The sequence below is a fragment of the Phoca vitulina genome, unplaced genomic scaffold, assembly GCF_004348235.1.
Source record: "Phoca vitulina isolate PV1807 unplaced genomic scaffold, GSC_HSeal_1.0 scaffold4, whole genome shotgun sequence".
Taxonomy (NCBI): Eukaryota; Metazoa; Chordata; class Mammalia; order Carnivora; family Phocidae; genus Phoca; species Phoca vitulina.
Genome location: NW_022589707.1, coordinates 78,846,459 through 78,870,130, shown reverse-complemented (window position 1 = coordinate 78,870,130; position 23,672 = coordinate 78,846,459). Strand labels below are relative to the sequence as shown.

The 23,672-nt window shown below is 36.8% G+C and overlaps 1 protein-coding gene across 3 annotated transcripts in view; it reads left to right on the top strand.

Annotated features, from left to right (window-relative positions):
• The window catches only part of ORC5 (origin recognition complex subunit 5), an 88,533-nt gene that overhangs the window by 21,157 nt on the left and 43,704 nt on the right, over positions 1 to 23,672 (top strand). The window contains exons 6-11 of one of the 3 annotated variants that reach the window (XM_032402326.1): positions 2,059 to 2,189; positions 11,241 to 11,289; positions 11,378 to 11,468; positions 19,965 to 20,017; positions 21,387 to 21,499; positions 22,676 to 22,723. In XM_032402326.1, coding sequence (XP_032258217.1) covers positions 2,059 to 2,189; positions 11,241 to 11,289; positions 11,378 to 11,468; positions 19,965 to 20,017; positions 21,387 to 21,499; positions 22,676 to 22,723 — 485 coding nt within the window. Of the gene's footprint in view, positions 1 to 2,058; positions 2,190 to 11,240; positions 11,290 to 11,377; positions 11,469 to 19,964; positions 20,018 to 21,386; positions 21,500 to 21,995; positions 22,126 to 22,675; positions 22,724 to 23,672 lie in introns of those variants that run through there. The other 2 variants (XM_032402329.1, XM_032402328.1) reach the window with 2 other exon arrangements.

The following is a 23,672-nucleotide window of genomic DNA, read 5'->3' as shown; positions in this document are numbered from 1 at the left end:
GCTTCTGTAATGTGGAGTTATACTCTGCAGTTTTACCTGTAGTCTAACTAAGTAGCTGCTTTATTTTTATAACAACACAGTGAGATCTCTAACTCTTACAACACTTTCATCAGGATTGGGCCAGTGGTAACATATAATCAACTTTCATGTGTGGCATCGAGAGTCACCAATAAGGGGTATCTAGATAGAGATGTTCAGGAGGAGCTTAGGAGCGCCCTCTGATCTGGAGACCTGTTTTCCAGATTTCTGCATCCATCCATTTGTTAGACCATCTTTTTCACCTGTGTATGTTCATCTGTCTGACCATCCATTCCTTCTATATCTCCTCAGTTTTAAGGCACCTTTTAGAAACTTTCAGTGTATCCAATATTTTCCCATTCATAGTTTTAAAAAGCTTAGTAACATTAAATTTAAAATGTCCTATTAGAATGTAAAAATACATGGACACCAAAGTCAAGTTTTGGACTTTGTGTATTTTTTTTCAGTGGTTGTGATATAAAAAATGCAGATCTAGTAACAGTCTCTCATAGAGAATCCGTTCAGGATAATATTCCAAGCATGTGGCTGGGCTTTGAAATGTGCTATGTTTTGTTTTTTTCAGTCAGCAGCCCTATCTAAAAGAGCCCCTTGATATATAACTATATGTAAGTTTTTCTTAATATATATCCAGTGATAGGCTGTATATATTGTTCGATCTTGCACCTATATCTGATTGTGAGGAACAAGAGAGTGGTAGAGTCAAGGGCTGATGGTAAATGGCATAGTGTCCATGGTAAAAATACTCACCTCTTGGGGCGCCTGGGTGGCTCAGTCGTTAAGCGTCTGCCTTCGGCTCAGATCATGATCCCAGGGTCCTGGGATCGAGCCCCACTTCGGGCTCCCTGTTCTGCAGGAAACCTGCTTCTCCCTCTCCCACTCCCCCTGTTTGTGTTCCCTCTCTCGCTGTGTCTGTCAAATAAATAAATAAAATCTTTAAAAAAGAAATGCTCATCTCTTAAAGGGAACCTTAGACAAAAGGAAATTGACTTGATCAGAACATCCTATGAGACTTTTTACTTAACTATTGCAAAAATCCTGAACCTGTGGAACTAGACAAAGAACTAACTGAGGAGTCTAAAGAGACCATTGCACCAGGGAGTCAGAGGGAATTGCAATAAGGAATGAATGACTAATTGATTTCATGTACTGTACATGGGCAATTTTTGAGTAATGGGTGGTTGTTTCTCTTTTAATTTTAACTGTGCTTCTACAATATGATATTTCCAGCAGGATAAAATAAAGTTTAGGATTCTTAACGTGTGATATTATATAAAGAGTTTAAGAAAGAAGAGAAATATAGTAAAGATACCAAAGCTTTAGGAAGAAAATATGATTTATAAAAGGGGGAATGACCAAGTAAAGATGATGATTTTCATAAAAAATTATGAATTCTTTTTATTTTTCAAAAAATGAAGAGCATTTTCCAGTTTGGTGGTCGGTCGTTTGTGTAGTACTCCTGCTTGTTTTTTCTAGTTGATTTACTTATTAGGCAGACAAATAAATAGAATGTATATTATTTTTCACCCTTGATACACATTTTGCCTGCAGAGGTTCTTGAGATTTTCTTTAGATGTCATTGTTTAATATTTGTCTTAAGCAATTTTTTTTTTTTTAAGATTTTATTTATTGATTTGCTAGAGAGAGAGAGAGTACAAGCAGGGGGAGTGGCAGGCAGAGGAAGAAGCAGGTTCCCTGCTGAGCAAGGAGCCCGATGTGGGACTCGATCCCAGGACCCTGGGATCATGACCTGAGCCGAAGGCAGACACTTAACGACTGAGCCACCCAGGCATCCCTGTCTTAAGCAATTTTTAATAATGTTTTTAGAACATTAGATTCATAGTTCTTTTGCCTCAGTTTCAAAAGTTGTGTTACATTTCTAGTCTTGTAATAGTTTTCGTATTCCTTAATAATTGCTGGGCCTATATATTTATTGTTTTATACCCTTGTTATAAAATGCTAGAAGATATAACTTGTGGGGTGCTGGCTTAATCCTTAAGTTCATGTGTGTCCTTTGAACAGGGAACCTTCAAAAGATCCTGTCACATGATCATCCTCCAGAGTATTCGGCTGATTTCTATGCTGCCTACATTAATATTCTTCTTGGAGTTTTCTACACTGTCTGCCGAGATTTGAAAGAGCTCAGACATCTGGTGAGTGAGCTTTTTACTTAAAAAAAGAAAGTATATCTTTTAATATTTTTCCATGTAGAAATGGTGTGAGGTAGGCTAGAAGCTGAAAATTTATTCTAGAAATTTGGATATGGCCTTTTGAGGCTAACATAAGTAGGTGGAAGTCTGTTCCTTAGTACAAACTTCAATCTGATCAGAAAACCTTCATTCATCTTTAGTTAATGTCTTCTCACTCTTCCTTAGGAGTGTTTTTTGTTTCCTTCTTTCTCTTTTAATTGCAGAAAATGTAAAACTTCATTAAAATAAAAATGAAGAGAAATAGGTGTAAAAGCTTAATAAGTAATTTTATGTCTTAATTTTTTGTAACATTTCTTTCACGTTTTATGTATGTAGCAATAGTGGTCTGGCATCTAGATGAATTTAAGGGTAGTCAGAAGCCTTGATTACAGGTCTTTCATGAGCCATTGACCTTGAATTAATTATCTTTATATAACGGATTACTTTTGATGTTTATATAAATAATTACTTAAAACATTATTTAAAAGAGTAGTAAAGCTATTTATATTTCACAGGTAATTTGTAAAGTAATCATATTTACTTTAATTTTTCTTTGATCTTTCTACTTTTTAATTGGATGTGAAGGGGAGGAGGCAAGAATATCTGGTTTCCCTTTTAGAAACCTTCCATTCATACTAAGATTTTATCTACATGTAAGAGAAAGTAGTAATATACCTAAGGATGGAAAACAGTTACTTTTTTTTTTTTTAAGATTTTATTCATTTATTAGAGAGAGAACACGAGCAGGGGGAGGGGCAGAGGGAGAAGCAGACTCCCTGCTGAGCAGGGAACCTGATGTGGGGCATGATCCCAGGACCCCGGGATCATGACCTGAGCTGAAGGCAGATGCTTAACTGACTGAGCCATCCAGGTGCCCCTGGAAAACGGTTACTTTAAAAGGAACACATTCTATAGATTTTAGCATATTTTCTTTGTTTTACTCTTTTCTTTGCTCTGAAAAGTCACTTAGAGGGATTCAGTATGTGTTTGAATGGGTGTTTGAGACAGAATGTAGAAGAAGGCGACCATTTAAAATTGGGTTCACATTTAGGATGTTCTTCTAAGTTTTAGATTTTAGGCTTCTTCTGATTTAGATGTAGATATCAAGTATCTTCTGAGTAGGGAAAAAACTAGAACTAGAACAGTAGGGAGCAAGCTGTTCTAGTTCAAGCTCATCACTAACATCTCTATAGGAATTGAATGTCTTGGATCCCTGGTGCCCAAAGGAAATGACAACAGAGGGGCTTACAGAGAGGAGAGGGGTCAGTACACGGTCCCTGCATGAGATGGAGTCAGGGGGAAACACTCCTCTACCATCTTGCCTGGGAAGTAACCTGCAGTTCCCACAACTTAGCACTGATGTCCTTGAATCCTGTGGGAATCTGTGCCTACAGCCATTTCAAAGTAGATCATGAAGTGTAAGAATAAATAAATGTTTAGGGAACTATTTCTAGATAAAGTGTAAAAGAAAATATATGTTTAAATATGCTATTTTATATAGTCCTATATTTTTTATAGTCCTTTTTTAGTCCTTTAGGTTTTCCTGAAAAATTGTTTAGGGATGAGCTTATAGTTTTGTTGTTATTGTTACATCATGTTCATAAACTTGAAGCTTGAAGTGTGGTTTAAGCTTTTACTACTACTAGTAATACTAATATATATATAAGATATGATCAGTAAGCACAGGAAAAAAATAGCAGTGTTCTTATTTTCCTCCCTATGTGGAACATAGGATAATAAAGATACATTTTCCTTCAAGTGGATACTATTATTTGTTTCAAAGTTTGTAAATGGCATAGTTATTGAAAGTTTAATAAATCACCTGCAAAGGATTCTTTTTAGGCATCTTTTCTATGTGTGCACTTTTAAGTTTGCTTTACAAATTATTTCTTTAAGTACTATTTTTTTGGAGGCTAGGTCTGTAGGTAGCACGAGATAGGAGAAAGTGAAGTACTACTTAGAATATCCATTTAGGTTTGTTTTATCTTGACTATGATATTCTTAAAAAATAGTAATTATAATTTTTAAAAGGGTCAATTGAAGAAGTTATTTTTATATTCATTTATGAATGCCAAACACAGAATGGTTCATTTTCTAAAGATGTTTGCATGGCCCTTTTAAAACAAATCTGTTACACGTTAAATTTATTGTATTTTAAACTTTTTTCTTCTTAAATATCACAATTTTCTTAGAAATTACTCAGAAAAATTAATTGCTTAGGCGGAGCTTAGTAATCTTTTAGAGTGCAATTCCAAATTTCTTTTTTTTTTTTTTTTTTTTAAAGATTTTATTTATTTATTTGAGAGAGAGAGAATGAGAGACAGAAAGCATGAGAGGGAGGAGGGTCAGAGGGAGAAGCAGACTCCCTGCCGAGCAGGGAGCCCGATGCGGGACTCGATCCCGGGACTCCAGGATCATGACCTGAGCCGAAGGCAGTTGCTTAACCAACTGAGCCACCCAGGCGCCCCAATTCCAAATTTCTGATGCCAAGTTTTTGTTGTTGTTTGGCCATGTGCCTGTGGTGACCAGTGACATAGTGACTAGGAAGCGGGTGCCAGATAATCAAAGTGTACATGGTAGAATGAGCAGAGGACTTAATATTCAAATACCTTAGGTCTGCCACTTACCAGCTATGGTACATACATACATATGTATGTAATTTTACGTACTTCAGTTTCCTCATTTCTGAAGTGGGGGGGGGCAACCAAGAAAACATAACTCAGATGATTTTTATGAGGATAAAAAATGCTCTCTACTAAAGTGCTTATAAAATATGTTAGGTGATATTACTGATAACACTAAGTTATTTAAATAAATACTCTCCTTTTAAAGTACAAATAATTTCTGGGGGGATCATTTACTTTTTGTGAATTATTTTAATGAAATAATACAGCTGGTTTTTATGTAGCCAGGACCCAGAACTCCCTAGGGAATAGAAGTTTTGATCTTATTTTTGAGCAGGGGCTAGGTAGATTGTCCCATGGGTGTTTGGAGCGTGGGAGGAGGTGGGTTCTAGGTCGCAGGACAGTGAAGGGAGCTGGCACAGAGAAGCTGCTCAGGGTACAGAGTCTTCTGCCTTGCACATAACTCACCTGTCTCACATGCAGCTGACCAGCCCAATGTAATTTCTACTTCAAGCAGTCATGACACTCTCAAATCTCAAATTCTTTCATGTATTTTTCAAACTTTATTTTTTGATGAGGAAGAGATTGTCACAGTTCTGAAATGCTTGCAGATCTGTCCCCTAGCTCTCAGTTGACTCAAAAGACAGTACACACCAATGTGTTTCTATACATATCAGTTATTTTTGCTTTATTTTTACGATGTGATTGTATGCTAGGGAAAAATACTCCCTGAGAACTAAAATGAATTAGATTATAAAATTTTGCAAATAAAGAATCCTGGGGTCTGGCTCCAGAGCATATGTTCATAAGCACTATACCACAACTACCTCTTAAACAATAGCCAGTTTTATTAAGTACTTTGTGTGTGCTGGCCAGTGTTCTAAGCCTTTTGCCAATATTGACTCAATTCTTAACAACAACCCTGTGAAGGAAGGCATTATTATGAATTTTCATTTTATAGATGAAGAAACACAAGTTGTGTCATTTACCAGCAGTATGTTCTTGGCAAGTTACCTAAACTTTTTGAACTTGAATTTTCTCTTCTGTTAAGTAGGTATAATATCTGCGTCAGAGGAGTTTTGTGAGGTAAAAAGAAGGGGGGGGAGCACGTGTAAAATGCCTGATAGCTGAAGAGGATCAATTAATTTTAGTTCTCTTCCTCCCTCTGCTGATCAGACGTTCATGGACTTAAAAATACATTGTAATCTTACTATCTCCAAGAACATAAACCATGACTTGGGTATGGAGACTGCTAACTAAAACTGCTGTAGGTTTGCATTATATGTTAAAGTCATATATTAAAGAATATGAAGTTTGAAGAATGATCTGGCAGAACAGCTGTCATTCCGCTCATGGCCAGGTTTGGTTTGACAGATGGCTGGGTGAGTGGGTGTCCTTCACCGTTCTTTTATGTCTTTATATTGATTGATGTATGAATGAGGATGTCTTTTCCACATAGAGAAGAGCTATTTTTTGGTGAGAGGTGCTTAAGGGGGAAGCAGAGTCTTTAATTAGGAGAAATAACCTAGTTAGGTTTATTTTTCTTTTATTTTTTCTTGACTTTTTGAGTAAAGTGTAGCATACATATAGAAAAGCACAAGGGGTCCCTGGGTGGCTCAGTTGGTTAAGTGTCAGACTTTTGATCTCAGCTCAGGTCTTGATCTCAGAGTCATGAGTTTAGGCTCCACATTGGGCTCCACGGTGGGTGTGGAGTCTACTTAAAAAAAAAAAAAGAAAGAAAAGCACAGAAACCATACATATGTACCATAGTGAATTATCACAAAATGAAAACACATGTGTAAATATAATCCAGGTAAAAAAGTAGAAAATTACCAACATCTAAGGAGCCCACTTCATGCTTCCTCCCGATTTCTACCTCTTCTTCCCTCCTCAGAGATAATCACTATCTTTGCTTCTAACATTAAAGGTTAGTTTTGCCTGTTTTTGAACTTTATCTAAATGGAAACATACAGTATGCATTCTTTTTTATCTGTCTACGTTTGCTCAACATTTTGAGATATTCATCCATATTAAATGAAGCTGTGGCGTATTTTGAGTAGTCCCGTAGTCATCTTTAGACATGGGGTAAGCAAGAAGCAGTATTTAGCTAGCTTTCCCAGTTGGGCCTTTATAGGGCACCTTTATTTTTGGCCTTGAATAATTAAGAATTCTTTTTGTATCACAACAACGTTCCATTGGTACTGACATGTTAATAGTTTGCTCTCATCATTTTATTAGATATAGTATTTACAAGATAATGAAAGTATTGGATAGTTTTAAAATTTATTTAAAAATTTTTGGAAGCAATTATGGGGCACCTGAGTGGCTTAGTTGGTTAAGTGTCTGCTTTCGACTCAGGTCATAATCTCAAGGTCCTGGGATTGAGCCCCACATCCAGCTCCCTGCTCAGCAGGGAGCCTGCTTCTCCCTCTTACTCTGCCTCTCCCTCTGCTTGTGCTCTCTCTTGCTCTCTCTCTGTCAAATAAATAAATAAAATCTTTAAAAAAAAATTTTGGAAGCAATTTCTAATTTACAAAAAATTGCAGGTACAATAAAAAGAACTTTTTCTCTTTTTTCCCAAATCATCTGAGATTGTGACCTGTTGCCCCATGACCCCAAATACTTTAGTATTTGTATCTTTAGTATTTAGTATCTTAGAATGGCATTCTCCCACATAACTACAGTACAACCATCAAAATGAGAAAATGGACTCATCGCTCCAGCCTGATCCTCAGGCCCTATTCAGGATTTGCCAGTTGTCACAGTAATGTACTTGAGAGCAAAAGAATCCAGTTCAGAATCACATACTGCATTTAGTTGCTATGTTTCTTGAACTTCCATTTAGAGTAGTTGTTCAGTCTTCGACTTTCATGATCTTGTGACCTTTGAAGATTACAGGCCAGTTGTTTTGTGGAATCACCTTTAATTTGGATTTGTCTGATGTTTGCTTATGGTCAGATTCAGGTTATGCATCTGACAGGAATATCACAGAAATGATGCTTTGTTCTCATTGCATCCTATCAGGTGTTACAGGATTTCATTTTACTTTATAACTGATAATGTTCACTTTGATCATTTGATTAAGATGGTATTTCTTTTCTCCTTGTTGTGGGGAAGTACCTCGAAACCTTGTCAATACCTTGCTCCTCATCAGAATTTCAACTTAATCATTTTTCATTTCTGTCTGGCTTCAGGATATCCTATTTTAAGATAGGGCAATTACCAGGGTAGGTATCACCTAATCCACATGAGCACTTTAAAAGCAGAATTTTCTGTGGCTAATCAAAGAAGGGGAAGTCAGAGATTGGAAAGATACTTTAACTTCTCTATAAGATGGGGATGATAATGTCTACATCGTAGGCTCAGAGGATTAAATGAGTTAATGCATGTAATAAGGCCCCCACTGCTTGATTAAATTAATGTTAATGCAAACGTTCTCAGTTCTGATTTTTATTTCTCTAATATTTCAGGGATGAAATGTAGGTATTCTTAAAAAGGCAAAAGAGTTCAGAAATTATTTCTGCATGGCCTTGGAATATTGGAATATGTTTTTATATTTGTACTTGAACATGTGTATTAGCTTTCTATTGCTGCATAACAAATTACCACAAATTTAGTGGCTTAAAACAGCACACGTTTATTAGCTCACAGTTCTGTAGGTCAGAAATCGAGGCAGTGTTGCTGACTTCTGCTCAGGATATCAGGTAAATTTAAAGTTTTGGCTAAATTGTATTCTAATCCTGAGGTTCTAGGGAAAATAGCTTCCACGCTTATTCAGACTTGACAGAATGCAGGTTTTCTTGGCTGTAAGAATGAGGTCAGAAGCTGTCTGGCTGGCTGTCAGCCAAGTCTCAGGCCTCCTAGAGAGCACCTGTGTTCTTCGCCACATACCTATCCATCCACCAGCCAGCAAGGGTTTGTTGAATCCTCATACTCCTAGTCTCTGACTTCTGTGACTGGCCAGAGAACACTTTCTGCTTTTGAAGGGCTTGTTGATTAGGTCAGACTCATCTGATTATCTCTATTTTAATTCTCCCATAAATAGTACTATCTTTGGGACTTTAATTACATCTACAAAATTCTTTTACAGCAGTACCTAAATTACTGTTTGATTGAATAACTGAGAGAACGTGTGCATGTATATCAGGGGCTGGCAGTCTTGGGGGGCTACCTTAGAGTTTTGCTTACTACAGTATACATGTATCATATTTTTTAAGTTTTTATTCAAGTAATCTCTACACCCAACATGGGGCTCAAACTCACGACTCTGAAATTGAGGGGCACACTCTTCTGACCGAGCCGCCAGGTGCCCCTTTTAGATGATTTTCTAACAAATAATTTCAAATAGAATAATGAAGTTTTTCTGAAAATCTTGCTGAGGAAGAGTTGGAAGTTTCCTAAATTGCCTATCTCTATCTTGTGGCAACCTAGTCATTATTCATAATGGATTGTTTTGCCTCTTAAAGCAATGCAAGTTTTTCTTTGCAGTATAAGGGAAGTAGTCTCTCTGTTTCACCTGGATCAGGCTTTGCTAACATTGTGGCCTTATTGGTTTAGAAATAAATTCCCAGGACATCTCACAAATCATGATCATGAATTCAGTCACTGGAATCTCGGTGCCTGTAGGCAAATTATATTTTGCTTTCTTGGCTGACAAATGGGCATAATAAAAGTGCAGTTGTCAAGAATAAGTGAGGTAACAGGTGGCCATAATTAGCTTCTCCTGTTATGAGCATGAATATTTGCTGAGCACATGGTCATTTCTTAATAAAATTATGCCTCTGTCTTGCCCCTTCCACCCCTTTTCATGAATGGGACCAGCTAAGAGTAAAATATATATTTAAAAGTTAAGGAATAATGGGGAGTTAAATGGGGGGAATGTTCAGTGGGAGTAGAAATTTATTATATCAGAAAATTATCTAAAAATTATTTCTGCTTGGGCTTTGGAATTATTTTTGTGATTTTATTAGCAGTCTTTTTATTTCCAGTCTCTGGGTCATTGGGAGGACGGTTTAAAATATCAATGGGCCTAAAGTTAGATTTTGCTATAAATAATCCTTAATATAGGGAAGTAAGATTTGCTTATATTTGAGGATTAATATAGGAGAAGTGGGCATAGTATTAGCACATTTGAATGTTAATAGCCAAAGTTGTGAAAAGTATTTTGTATTTGGACAGATTATTTTGTCAAATTCCCCTTATTAGTAAGGGCTAGGATTTATAGATTTACTTAAATACAGAGATTGTATTTGGACAGTTAAGGGTACTCATAATCGTATAGTTTTATATACTCAGCAAGTTCTTGTGGAATGGCATGGGGAAAATACTAATTTACTAAAGTAAAATGGGAAAATAGTCTCCTAAAATTATCTTCATTACCTTTTTACTGCTATTTGTAAATGATTAAACATGTATTTTAATGTTTTGGCCAAGAAAAAAAAAACAGCCAAGTTGTTTACCGGTTACTGCTGACATTGTGACATTACTGTTATTAAGCAGTGTTTAGATCTGAAAACCTGAAACTAAGAAAGTTGGCCTGTCTACACTTAATATAAACAGAGTTTGGAAGATTTTTCTGCCCTAAACAGTTGCTTTTTATGGAGTAAAATAGGAAAAACTTCCAAGGATTAGTTCTTAGCTCTCTCTTATCTTCTGGATTTGAGGTTGGATAGTTAACATTTACATCTGTCTTTCTCCAGGCTTCATTATGGAATCATTTCAGTATGAAATACTTGTGATCAAGTTAATATTAATAAATGGCAGCTACATATTTTTATCAGTTTGCTTGAACCTACCTCTCGGTAAAATTCCTGTGTTTATTCATGGAAAACTATTAAGTAATTATGATTAGTTAGTGCTTCTCAGACTTTGGAATACATAGAATTCTTGGAGAGATTGTTAAAACATGGATTCCTGGATCTCATTCTTAGAGGTTCTGATTGTGTATGGTGCCAAGAACTTGAATTTATAGTAGTCTCAGATGGTGCTGCCAATCTCATAATTTTGAATTGTACTGAATGAGATGATGTTTGATTTGTGAGAGTGTTCAAAACTTGGAAAGTAACAGGTAATTCTAGTGGTATTGTGTGTTTTATGGTCCTTTGTGACAGAATTATAAACTAAAATTACAAATTATGCTTTGCTATATTACTTTATATCTAAAAGCTAATACATTAGGCAGGACTTAGCCAATTCAGGAGTATTTTGCATGTTGTTTTACTATCATTTTTTATATTTGTGGTTTTATTATTATAATAAGCTATAATAATATTTTACTTGAGTAATTATATTGAAATAAAATTGCCTACATTCTAATAAAAATTGTACTTGGAAAATAATTCCTATTTGTGGTGAATAAGTGCTTTCTCTCTTTTTTTCCCTTTATTTACAGGCAGTACTTAATTTTCCTAAATATTGTGAACCTGTGGTTAAAGGAGAAGGTAACTATGTAATTTTACTTATTAATATTTGTTTTGAAACAGTTTCTGTAAGATCTGAATTTTTGAAATTTTCTCCCTTTTGGGGTAGCAAATGAACGTGATACTCGCAAACTCTGGAGAAATATTGAACCTCATTTGAAGAGAGCCATGCAGACTGTTTATCTCAGGGAAATATCAAGGTAATTTTCTGTTCAGTGTGTGTAATATTTCTATCTTTAATTTGGATATTTTGTCTACTAAAGTGTAAATGTTTTCCTTTACCTTCTTCACATTAGGAAAAAACCCACAAGTTTTGAATCGTTTCTTATTTTGGGAAGGACAGCCAATTTAACCAGTATGTTACACAGTTTGAAGCAAGGCATATATTTTACAGTTGCTAATTTTTTTAAGTCTGGAAAGCTACAGGAAAATCAGCTTTAGCTTTGTTTTTTATATTTGTGTTTAGATATTTGAATAGGTATAATGAAAATTTGATTGTTAAAGCAATGTGTAAATCAAGTCATAAGTCTGCATTTGTCTGTTACTAGAATTTCATAGTAGTGAAACTGCTAAGGAGACATGGTGGCGTTTAGTGGGAAGAACAGGGTTTTGATTCCATTTCAGCCATTTTCTGCCTTGTGGTCTTACCAAGTCACCTAAAAACCTCTGGGCCTCAGCTTCCTCCTCTCACAGTCTTTCCAAGTTTTAAAGAATGTGTGTGAAAACGACTTGTGAGTAATACGGTGCCTTACAGGTAGGTGATAGGTGAAGCCTCAGTTACGAAGCAATATAGGAAATTTAAAAACAACAGCAACACTCTCTGCTTTTCTCACTTTCTGGTCAGTTGTGTTATCATTTTTCTCTCATAAATACCTTAATCTGTAACTACTTTACTAACTTTGCTTTTCATTTAATTAGTTGATTAGACTATAATTCAGGGAGAAATTTAATAGTTTCTAAATAAATAGAAGCATTACGAAGATACTGCTCTTCCTCTTTTCAATAATAAATGTCATTTGATGAGGATTTTTGGAAGTCACAGAATAGAAAAGCTTGTGATCTACTCTTTTAAAGGTAGAAAAATTTGGATGCTTGTTAAAATGATTTTTACATAATAATGAAAGTACTTAGAGTTTCTCATAGGATAGTCATGGCCATGTAAATCCAGTTTTCTCCACAAGATCAAGAAGGAGAGGAGATAAAATCACTCCTAACCCCTGTCTGCAGTATAACTGGGAGGCTATGGAGTTGACTACAAACTTCAACTTATGTGTAATTAGTGAAACAACCTAAGTCAGCGGAGTCCGCTCTGGAGCTCATGCTGAAGTAAGACGTTAAACAGTGACTGCAAGGAGAGGACAGAGGGAGTAGGGGGTGGGCTCACCAGTAGTGGTGAAAGACGGATGAAATCGCCTCTGGATGAGAATCCGGCCCTGAGTGGGAAAACACTGAGGACAAGTGGGACCTGGAGGGTTAGAGCACTGGCTACTAAAGAATCAAAAGGAAGTGTTTTAAGAGTATGTATGGCAAGAATTATCATGGCAGTCTTGGGAAAGGATTGTTTTCCAGGGAAGACAGGTGATTTGGAAGGGCTGGGTATCCCTTGAAGGGTGGGTAGGTAGTCAAGAAAGAAGCAAGGGGTAGAAATTAAGATACCCGTGGCGCCCCCCTACCCCCAATCAAACAAAAAAAGAATGACAAAATCAAAAGATAAGCCATCCCTCCCCCTCAATATGGCACTATGTTTTAAAGAAACTGCACTTCATTCTTACAGGAGAAGGCATTTTATTTTTATTCATTTATTTTTTTTAAAAAGAGTTTATTTATTTGACAGAGAGAGGGACAGCGAGAGAGGAAGCACAAGCAGCGGGGGGGTGGGGAGAGTGGGAGAGGGAGAAGCAAGCTTCCCGCTGAGCAGGGAGCCTGATGTGGGGCTCCATCCCAGGACCCTGGGATCAGGACCTGAGCCGAAGGCAGACGCTTAACGACTGAGCCACCCAGGTGCCCCAGAAGAAGGCATTTTAGAACCAAGAAATCTACTAAGCCATCCCAAACCCTCACCCCTGCATTCATAGTATCATCTGTTTGCTGATCCAGGCAAACACTGAGCATTTCAAAATGAAGAGAAAATAAATAGAAAATCCATAAAAAGGTATTATAAGAAGAAACAGAAAATGTGAATAAAAAAATTTTAGCTGATAAGAATTTTTGCCTTCCCACCCAAATAAAGCAGAGGAAGATATAACACCACATACCAACCTAGTTTAAATTTTAAACAAGCATTTTCTAATATGAAAAAATACCTTAAATCAGAAATTCAGCAACTCAGAATAGACAAAAAAAATATAGGAGGATGTGAAACAAAATTGACCAAACTCAGGAATGGAATTCAAGCAAAAGTAATTTCCTCAGATGAAAATGAAATTTTAAGATATCCAAAGGAGAGTAGATTCAACTGAGAATATAATAAAGGGTATTGAAGGGGCGCCTGGGTGGCTCAGTCGTTAAGCGTCTGCCTTCGGCTCAGGTCATGATCCCAGGGTCCTGGGATCGAGCCCCGCATCGGGCTCCCTGCTCCGCGGGGGGCCTGCTTCTCCCTCTCCCACTTCCCCTGCTTGTGTTCCGTCTCTCGCTGTGTCTCTCTCTGTCAAATAAATAAATAAAATCTTTAAAAAAAAAAAAATAAAATAATAAAGGGTACTGAAGAGAGGAATGAAAACAACCAAAAGGACAAAACTAAATAAAGAGGTAAAAATAATCAAATAGAATGTAACAAATGTGACAGGCAAAGAAGATTCAATGTATGTATAATTGGATTTCCTAAAGAAAGAAAACACTGGATTTGAATTAAGATCTAAAACTGTAATCCAAGATTTTCGAGAAGGAAAAAAAGACCTGGTTCCACGTTTTTTTTTTTTAGAAGATTTTATTTGAGAGAGACAAGGAGAGAGAGAGAAAGAGAGCACAAGCAGAGGGGAGGAGGGGGAGAGGGAGAGGGAGAAGCAGACTCCCCACTGAGGCAGGGAGCCCGACATGGAGCTTGATCCCAGGACCCTGGGATCATGACCTGAGCTGAAGGCAGACGCTTAACCAACTGAGCCACCCAGGCGCCCCTGGTTCCACATATTATAGGGTTCATCTTTTCATTTGACCCAGAATGGTCAATTCTGAGACTGCCCTAGTCTATTAATCTGTAACAAATTACCACAAATTAGTATCTTAAAACAATGTGTATTATCTTATACTTCTTGATGTCAGAAGTCTAATATGAGTGCACAGGGCTGTGTTCGTTCTGGAGGCGTTTGGGGAGAATCTGTTCCTTTTCCTTGTCACATTATTTAGAGGCTACCTGGCATTCCTTGACCTGTTGTGTTCCTTGGTCTGTCTTCAAAGCCAGTAATGTATCATTTTCTCTTATCTCTGACCTCCTGTCTTCCTCTTAAAAGAATCCTTGTGATTTCATTGGGCCTACCCAGATACTCCAGAATAATCTCCCCATCTCAAGATTCTTATTAACTCAGTCACATATATGTATAGTCTATAATATGTTTCTTTCACAGAAAGGTGTAGAGCACAGAAATAAGCACTGCTAATCTGACCTCTTGCCTTATTGAAACATTTTGAAAACCTCTTTCTTTTAATGGGTGGATGACATTTATTTGTATTTATTGGTATGAATTGTATAGGCTTTATTAATTTTGTCATGTTAATTTATTTAATTTCCTTATGTGGTTATTTTCTTTGTCTTTTTGAAAAAAATTTTTTGGCAGTTAGGATACTTTGCATTTTTGTTCCACTTGGTTACCTTTGTAGTCAAATCATAGAATGCCCTTAAGTCCCCTTTTTTCTTGTAATGTGGGGTAAAGGACCAGTGAGACTTTCCAATAGGGTAGTAGGAAAATAGCATTCTAAGTTTGGTGAGATCTACTGGTCCATTTGAAAGCATTCAAATTGCTTCAAGGTGTGACTTACCTATTTTTTTCCCACCATCCCTGACCCTTCACCCGTGTAAAATAAGATTTGCTAAATTTAAAAAAAAATCACATATTTTATAGTTCCAAATTGAGATTAAATAATTGGGATAAACAGAATAAAGAAAAAGAATAAAGTCATAGACGGCTAGATTCTGACTCAGCAAGCTGTTGTTAGGAATATATGTTGCTTGTACAGCTTTTATAAACCATTTGGACCAATTATAAAAAAGACTTCAGCCTTGCTCCCTGGTTCATCTTAAAATTTTAGCCTATTAGACCTCACTTAATACAACTACTCTGACTTTGAGTCACCTCTGGAAATAGATAGTTCATAAACATTTATTTAGAACATGGATAGACTTTTTAGTCAGGTCTCAGTTGAAACTGGTTCTATCACTTAGAAGCTTTGTGTTGGTTAACTTTTCTGACTTTCAGTTTTGTCATTTGTAAAAAAAAGAAGAAAGAAAAGATACGATGCTATCTGTCTTATAAGTTCATGAGTATTAAATGGAATATCTTAAGAGCTGGGTTCATAAGAGACATAAATGTTAGTCTCCTCTCATCTCATTAAAAATGGTCATTTTATCCCCTGGTTGTCCTTTGCAAGTTTAAATAACATTAAATGGGTAATTGCTATATAAGAAACTCTTATCAATTTGAACTGTCTCAAAGTCTGGGTTGTAACAATGTAAATGATAAAAATTTATTTTTATTTGCATTTATAAGAAATGAATGTGAAAATGCCTTATAATCTCTGAAGCAATATTGAGCTATAAGGTGGAGGAAGTGATCTGTTTTGAGAGTCAGTTTGTTGTGCTAGGTCTGCTCTCCACATAGGTTACTAGTAGTCTGTCGGAATTTCCCGTATTGCTGTACAGGCATACCTTGAGATACTGCAGGTTCTGTTCCAGACTACTGCAATTAAAAAACAAATGCAATAAAGTGAGTCAAATGAATTTTTTGTCTTCCCAGTGCATATATAAGTTAGTTTACACTATACTCTCATCTATTAAGAGTGTAATAGATTATCTTAAAAAAACCCCACAGTGTACATATACCTTAATAAAAAATATATTATTGCTAAAAAATGCTAACCATCATCTGAGCTTTCAGTGAGTTGTAATTTTTTTTTTTGCTGGTGGAGGGTCTTGCCTTGATGTTGATGCCTGTTCACTGATCAGGGTGGTGGTTGCTGAGGGTTAGGGTGGCTGTGGCAGTTTCTTAAGACAACAGTGAAATTTGCTGCATCTGTTGACTCTTCTTTTCTTTTTTTTTTTTTTTAAGATTTTATTTATTTATTTGACAGAGAGAGACACAGCGAGAGAGGGAACACAAGCAGGGGGAGTGGGAGAGGGAGAAGCAGGCTTCCCGCCAAGCAGGGAGCCCGATGTGGGGCTCGATCCCAGGACCCTGGGATCATGACCTGAGCCAAAGGCAGACGCTTAACCGACCAAGCCACCCAGGCGCCCCGACTCTTCTTTTCATGAACGGTTTCTTTGTAGCTTGCAATGCTGTTTGATAGCATTTTACCCACAGTAGAACTTTCAAAATTGGAGTCAGTACTTTTAAATCCTCTTGCCACCTTATCAACTAAATTTATGTAATATTCTAAATCCTTTGTTGTCATTTCAAAAATCTTCATTAGCATCTTAACCAGATTCCATTTCAGGAAACCACTTCCATTGTTCATCAGAAGCAGTTCCTTATCTATTAAAGTTCTGTCATGAGATTGCAGCAATTCAGTTACATCTTCAGGCTCCACTTCTAATTCTAGTTCTCTTGCTCTTCCACCCCTTCTGCAGTTATTTCTTCCAGTGAAGTCTCAAACCCCTCAAAGTCATCCATGAGGGTTGGAATCAGCTTCTTTCAGACTTCTGTTAATGCTGATATTTTGACTTCTTCCCATGAAACATGAATTTTCTTAATGGCGTCTAGACTGGTGAATCCTTCCCAGAAGGTTTTCAATTGACTTTGCCCTGATCCATTGGAGGAATTACTATCTATGGCAGCCTTAGCCTTGAGAAAGGTATTTCTTCAATAGTAAGACTATAAAGTTGAAATGACTCCTTAATCAGGAGGCTGCAGAATGGAACTCTGTGTTAGCAGGCATGAGAACAACATTAATCTCATTGTCCATCTCATCATCAGGGCTCTTGGGTGGTGACCAGGTCCATTGTCAGTAAGCAGTCGTATGTTGAAAGGAATCTTTTCTGAGCAGTAGGTCTCAACAGTGGGCTTAAAATACTCAGTAAACCATGTTGTACACATGTGCTGTCATCCAGGCTTTGTTGTTCCATTGATAGAGCAGAGGCAGAGTAGATTTAGCATCACTTTTAAGGGCCTTAAGATTTTTGGAATGGTCCTTGAGGATTGGCTTCAACTTAAAGTCACCAGCTACATTAGCCCCTTACAAGAGAGTCAGCTCTGTAGCTATGAAAGTCCCAGATGGCATCTTCTTCCAATAGAATGTTGTTTCACCTACACTGAAAACCTGTTGTGTAGTGTAGCCACCTTCATTCATGATCTTGGGTAGATCTTCTGAAATAACTTGCTGCAGCTTCTACGTCAGCACCTTCTGTTTCACCCTGCACTTTTGTTAGAGAAGACGGCTTCTTCTTTTAAACCCCATGAAAATGCTAGCTTCAAACCTTTTTTCTATAGCTTCTTCACCCATCTAAACCTTCATAGAATTGAAGAGAGTTAGGGCCTTGCTCTGGATTAGGTTTTGGCTTAAGGGAGTGCTGTGGCTGGTTTGATCTTCTGTCCATATCGTGTCCATATCCATGAAATGTTCTCCATATCAGCAATAAGGCTGTTTCGCTTTCTTATTTTGTGTGTGTGCACTCGAGTAGCACTTTCAGTTTCCTTTAAGAACTTTTTCTTTGTACTTAAACTTGGCTAACTGGTTGGTGCAAGAGGCCTAGCTTTTGGTCTATCTCAGCTTTTGAAAAGGACTTCCTCACTAGGCTTAATCATTTCTAGCGGGTGATTTAAAGTGAGAGACATGTGACTCTTCCTTTCACTTGAACACTCAGAGGCCGTTGTAGGGTTATTAATTGGCCTGATTGTTGTGTTGTGCCTGAAGTGACTTGCTGCAGCTTCTACGTCAGCACCTTCTGCTTCACCCTGCACTTTTATGTTAGAGAGACGGCTTCTTTCTTTAAACCCCATGAAATGGGACTTTCATAGCTACAGAGCTGACTCTCTTGTAAGGGGCTAATGTAGCTGGTGACTTCAAGTTGAAGCCAATGCTCAATGACCATTCCAAAAATCTTAAGGCCCTTAAAAAGCAGTTGTGTTGTGTTGTGCCATTAATTGGCAATATTGTTGTGTTTCAGGGACTAGGAGGGCCCAAGGAGAGGGAGAGATGGGGGACTAGCCAGGCAGTGGAGCAGTTATGTTTGCCATCTTCTGTGGGTGCAGTTTGTGACCCCCAAAACAATTAGAATAGTAATACCAAAGATCACTGGTCACAGATCACCATAAGAAGTAATAAAAATGGAAAAAATTTGAAATTAATATGAGAATTATCAAAATGTGACAAAAAGAGATGAAGTGAGCAATTGCTGTAAGAAAAATGGCACTGATAGACTTGCTTGATCCAGGGTTGCCACAAACCTTCAATCTGTAAAAAATGCACTATCTGCAAAGCACAGTGAAGTGAAGCATGATAAAATGAGGTGTGTCTATATTTCCATAATTTTCAGCTATGCTTGCAGATTTGAAAAAATACATACAGTTTGATTTGGGATATTTAGTTCTGGTCTGGCATTTATTTTTAAATTAGTATTTTAAGAGCTGAGTTAAAGAGTTTGAGAGGGTTCTTAAAGATCATTGCATCTAACTGCCTTATTTTTTGGTGAGAAGGTTATTGATTTATTCAAGGTCATACAGCTAAAACTTCTGTCTCTCAGGGTAGTCTTTTTCCTACACTATAATGTGTTTCCTAATGAATTTGATTTGTCATATCATGACTTCATATTCTTAATAATATTTGGGGTGTTTAATAGTTTTAATTGCAAGTAAAATCAGAGGGGGCAGTGGAAATGCCATGAATTTTGCAGGCATTCTATAAGGATTCAGGTCTTAGCTCTGTTACTGACTGGCCGGGTGTCCTTGGGCAACTTAACCTATGGGCCTCAATTTTCTGATGTAATGGCACTTATTTAAAGAAATTGTTATGCAGGGGAGCCTGGGTGGCTCAGTCGGTTGGGCGTCTGCCTTTGGCTCCGGTCATGATCCCAGGGTCCTGGGATCAAGCCCCACATCGGGTGCCCTGCTTAGCGGGGAGCCTGCTTCTCTCCCTCTGCCCCTCTCCTCCGCTTGTGCTCTCTCTCAGATAAATAAATAAAATTTAAAAAAAGAGATTGTTAAGGAGTTAGAAATGGTGTATAACAGTTGCATCTAATATGCTAACTGGAGCATTGGGAGTTTTACTGAAGAATAGGTGATATTATTTATTTATTGGTACTTTTTGATAGCTTTAAAATTATCAGGAAAAGAGATATAAAAGTTAACATCTGGATATTGATATGTAAGTTTATATTCTAATACTAAATGATTTCATTGAGGCACAAACATGTACATTGCATTTATATTGTCTTATTTATAAGGAAATTGGTTATTTTCTTAAACCAAAAAATTACTTTTTCTAGGACTCTGAGTACAGTATATTGATTTCATATATTTTCAAACCATTATTGCTGTTCTATTTTCTTTCAGTTCACAGTGGGAAAAGCTACAGAAAGATGACACAGATCCAGCACAACTTAAAGGTATCAAAGGAAGTATCAAAACAATTACGAGAGACATTTCTTTGATTACTAATAATTGAGATACTGAAGTTAATACTAAAGATAGCATCAGTCAGTAAATAGTGTTATGAAAAATAATTTACAAACTACTATGATATTTTAAGTAATGACTTTCTCTTAAGTGAAGCTCCAATTTATGAGGGGAGATAATTCAAATACCAGTTTTCTATTTTCTAAATGTTGGATTATGTCATGTAAAAATCAAGCAGTTTAATTTCTTTAAATGCTTTTGTTCAGTTGTATGACACAATTTTATCTCAGTATATATGTATTTCTTGAGTTTAATGTTAACTCAGTTTGGGGGATGCGTTTCTGTTGGTTATGTTTAAAAAACTTTGTGCTTTTGTTTTATTTGAAGAAACTATGACTTTGGATTTATCCCAATAGAACAACTTTACTTAAAAAAATTGAGCAAGTATCTAAAATATTCTTATTTTAAAAAGTAGATCACCGGCTAGTGGTTAGAGGAAATGGTGTAAAATTAAGTGGTGTTGCAATTCTCTTTTGTCTGTTTTGGTTTCTAAATGCCCTAGATGCTGTACAAGTGATTTTCAGTTGTGGTGTTCCAATGGCAAGAAATAGATGCTGGCATTAGAAAATCTGCAGTAATTGGTCTGCACTATTCCCTAACTGTATCACCCTGAGCCCAACTCAGTGTCCTCAGCTAAAATGAAAAGAATGTGTAACTTTAAGTTACTGCAAAGATTTGGAGATGCCTCAGTAATAAGGCGGCACCTAGCACAGTGTCTGTGCTAGATATTCAGTAAATATCAGATTCCTTTCTTTCCTGTAAAAATCGATGCTATTTGACCGGCTCCTTTGTTTTATTTATCCATGCATTTAGTTATTTCCTTTGTGTGGGGTACCGTAGGGATACAAAAACAAAAACCCAGATGTGTTTCCTTCAGCAAATATTATAGCTTGGTAAGAAATATAATTTATGTACAACTGTTAATACAAGGTATAAAGTTACAGGGGCATAAGTGAAATCCACAAAGTAGGAATTCATAGTAGGGATAGATTTTCTATTTTGGTATGATAGGAGAGCAGCAGGGAAGTTTAATGGAAAGTGTGGCTTTGAAGGGCAGGAAGGGTAGGATTTAGACTTCAGAATAGGAGGAGCTAAGCGAAAATAATAGAAAGAGCAAGCAGATGATTAATAGTAATGTTCACTGGCATTGCCCATTATTATAATTTAAGCTTACGGAGTAGGTCATTTTTACCACAGTACACCATATGGAAGTCAGAAGATCAGTGAGAAAAGATAAGAGATACTTAAAATCTAATGGTAGCCTGTCAAATGCCTTCATAAAAGATTTTTGTTATGTAGGTCTCTCAGCATATACTCATGTGGAGCTTCCATATTACTCTAAGTTTATTCTAATTGCTGCATACCTCGCTTCATACAATCCAGCAAGAACTGACAAGAGGTTCTTCCTTAAGGTAATAATTATTTCTTCTTACTTTGTTTTTGAAGATTCCAGGAATGTTTTGAAATTTCTCAACACCTGTAAGTTTCTCAGGGGCAGAGATGAGAATAAGAGATTGCTAAATGTATATTTAGGACTTAGTCTTCAAAAACTTTAAATTAAGGTCACAGCCTGATTGGGGAAAGTAGATAGCTTCACAGGAGAGTTCAGGTATACTTTAGGTAATAGTTCTAGATTTAAAAAATACATAAATAAGGTTTTCTTTAAAGTGTGAGAGATGGGAATAATTTTAAGTGTGGTAACTCCTTTATTGTTCTAGAGCTCCTACAGTGGTGCCATGCACTCCATACAGCGTTATCTAGAACATTCGGAAGCCTCTTCTGCATGTACATTAGTTGGAGAAATCCCATTTTGGAGTTGTTTTCTTTTGGGGAAAAAAATGCAATTTGATTCATTATTGAATATATTTGTAATTTTTTATTTGTTGTTTTGCTTATCTCTCCCACTAGTCTCTTTGTTTCATGAAGACAAGGACCACATCTGTTTTTTCTCCACTATTAAATTCCAAGTGCTTAACCAAATGGTGTCAGTCAGTGTTTCTTATGCGAATTGACAGCCTGCCTTAAGGGATGAATAAAAACCCATTTATCTTTGGAAGTTTTGTTTTTATAGAAACAAATAAGCTGGAGATGCCTGGGTGGCTCAGTTGGTTGAGCATCTGCCCTCGGCTCAGGTCATGATCCCAGGGTCCTGGGATCGAGTTCCACATCGGGCTCCTTGCTCAGCGGGGAGCCTGCTTCTCCCTCTGCCTGCCGCTCGCCCTGCTTGTGCGCTCTCTCTCTGTCTCTCTTCCTCTTTCCCTCTCTGACAGGTGAATAAACAAAATCTTTAAAAAAAAAAAAAACAAATATGCTGTACTAAGTCAGTACAATAATTTCATCTCTTAGGAAGTATCGCCATTTTGTTTTAACACCTTTTTCTTTACATACAGAAGTAATCTTGTATATGATTGAAATCTAAGTCAAAGCAGCCTAAAATATGTTGATATTTTAGGTGGTAGTAAATAAAATAAGAAAGCCTAAGATACGTAAATTAGTATTATATATGCCATTGTTTTAAATTAGGTTTTCTGTTTTTGTGGAGTATTACGTTTTTTTTCCATCTTAACAATTACTTTCCTTAATTGCAGCATCATGGGAAAATCAAGAAAACTAACTTTCTAAAGAAACATGAAAAGGTATTTACCTTTTAATTTCTTTCTTGGGAAAAACTCATGAATTCAAGGTACTGTAGAAAGTGGATAAATGCATGCTTTTATTAGTCATTTGGATGTAAGAAGTTATGGTAAGGTACCATTATAATGTTGTATTTTGTTATGTTGAATGCGGTGACGAAGACACATTCAAGTGAGCTGGTATTAGAGATAAAAGTGAGTTGACAAGTTCTTTTAGTGAATTCATCGATGAAAAAGATTACCCTGGAATTTTTAACTAAACACAGCTGGTTTTCCTTTTTTCCCCTTTGAAGCTCACACAAAAATGACCCTGAAGAAACAAGAAAGGTGAACACATAGGGACTAAGTGGATGAGAGACGCGCACAACTTGGAACTGCTTTGTAGGTAGATGTGCAGATTACTAAATAGGCCGAGAAGGCAGGCACCTAAGCCCAAAAGCAAGCAGATTTGACCTGAGGAATCTGGAGCAGCTTAGAAATCAGAGGCCCTGAGCACATTTGAAGGCAGGGTGTGGGGCCACGTTGAAATTGGGGGAAGGAGCGTGTGGACTGCTCAGACACGTTCTGCTTTGTACATCAAAACCACCGAAGCCTCTCTTGGTAAAAGATAAGAGAAGTTCTACCTGTAAACTTTGCACCACAGAAGCTGTGAGTCTTGTTTCTCAGTCCTATTCTTAAACGCAGTTTTTCTCAGTATGCCCTTCTAAAATGATAGTATTTTCTCACGACTTTGAAGACATTGTTTTGCTGTCTCTGGCTTTATTGCTACTAAAAAATTCGCTGTTAGTCTGTTATTCCTTTGTTGATATCTGTGTTTTTCTCTAGCTGCTTATAAGTTCTCTTCTTGTTTTCCTTTAGTGTTTTTACTGTTTCACTATGGTGGATCTGGGATTGAATTTTTTAATTGGGATTCGTTTTGTTTCCTGAATTTGAATAATGATGCCTTTATTCA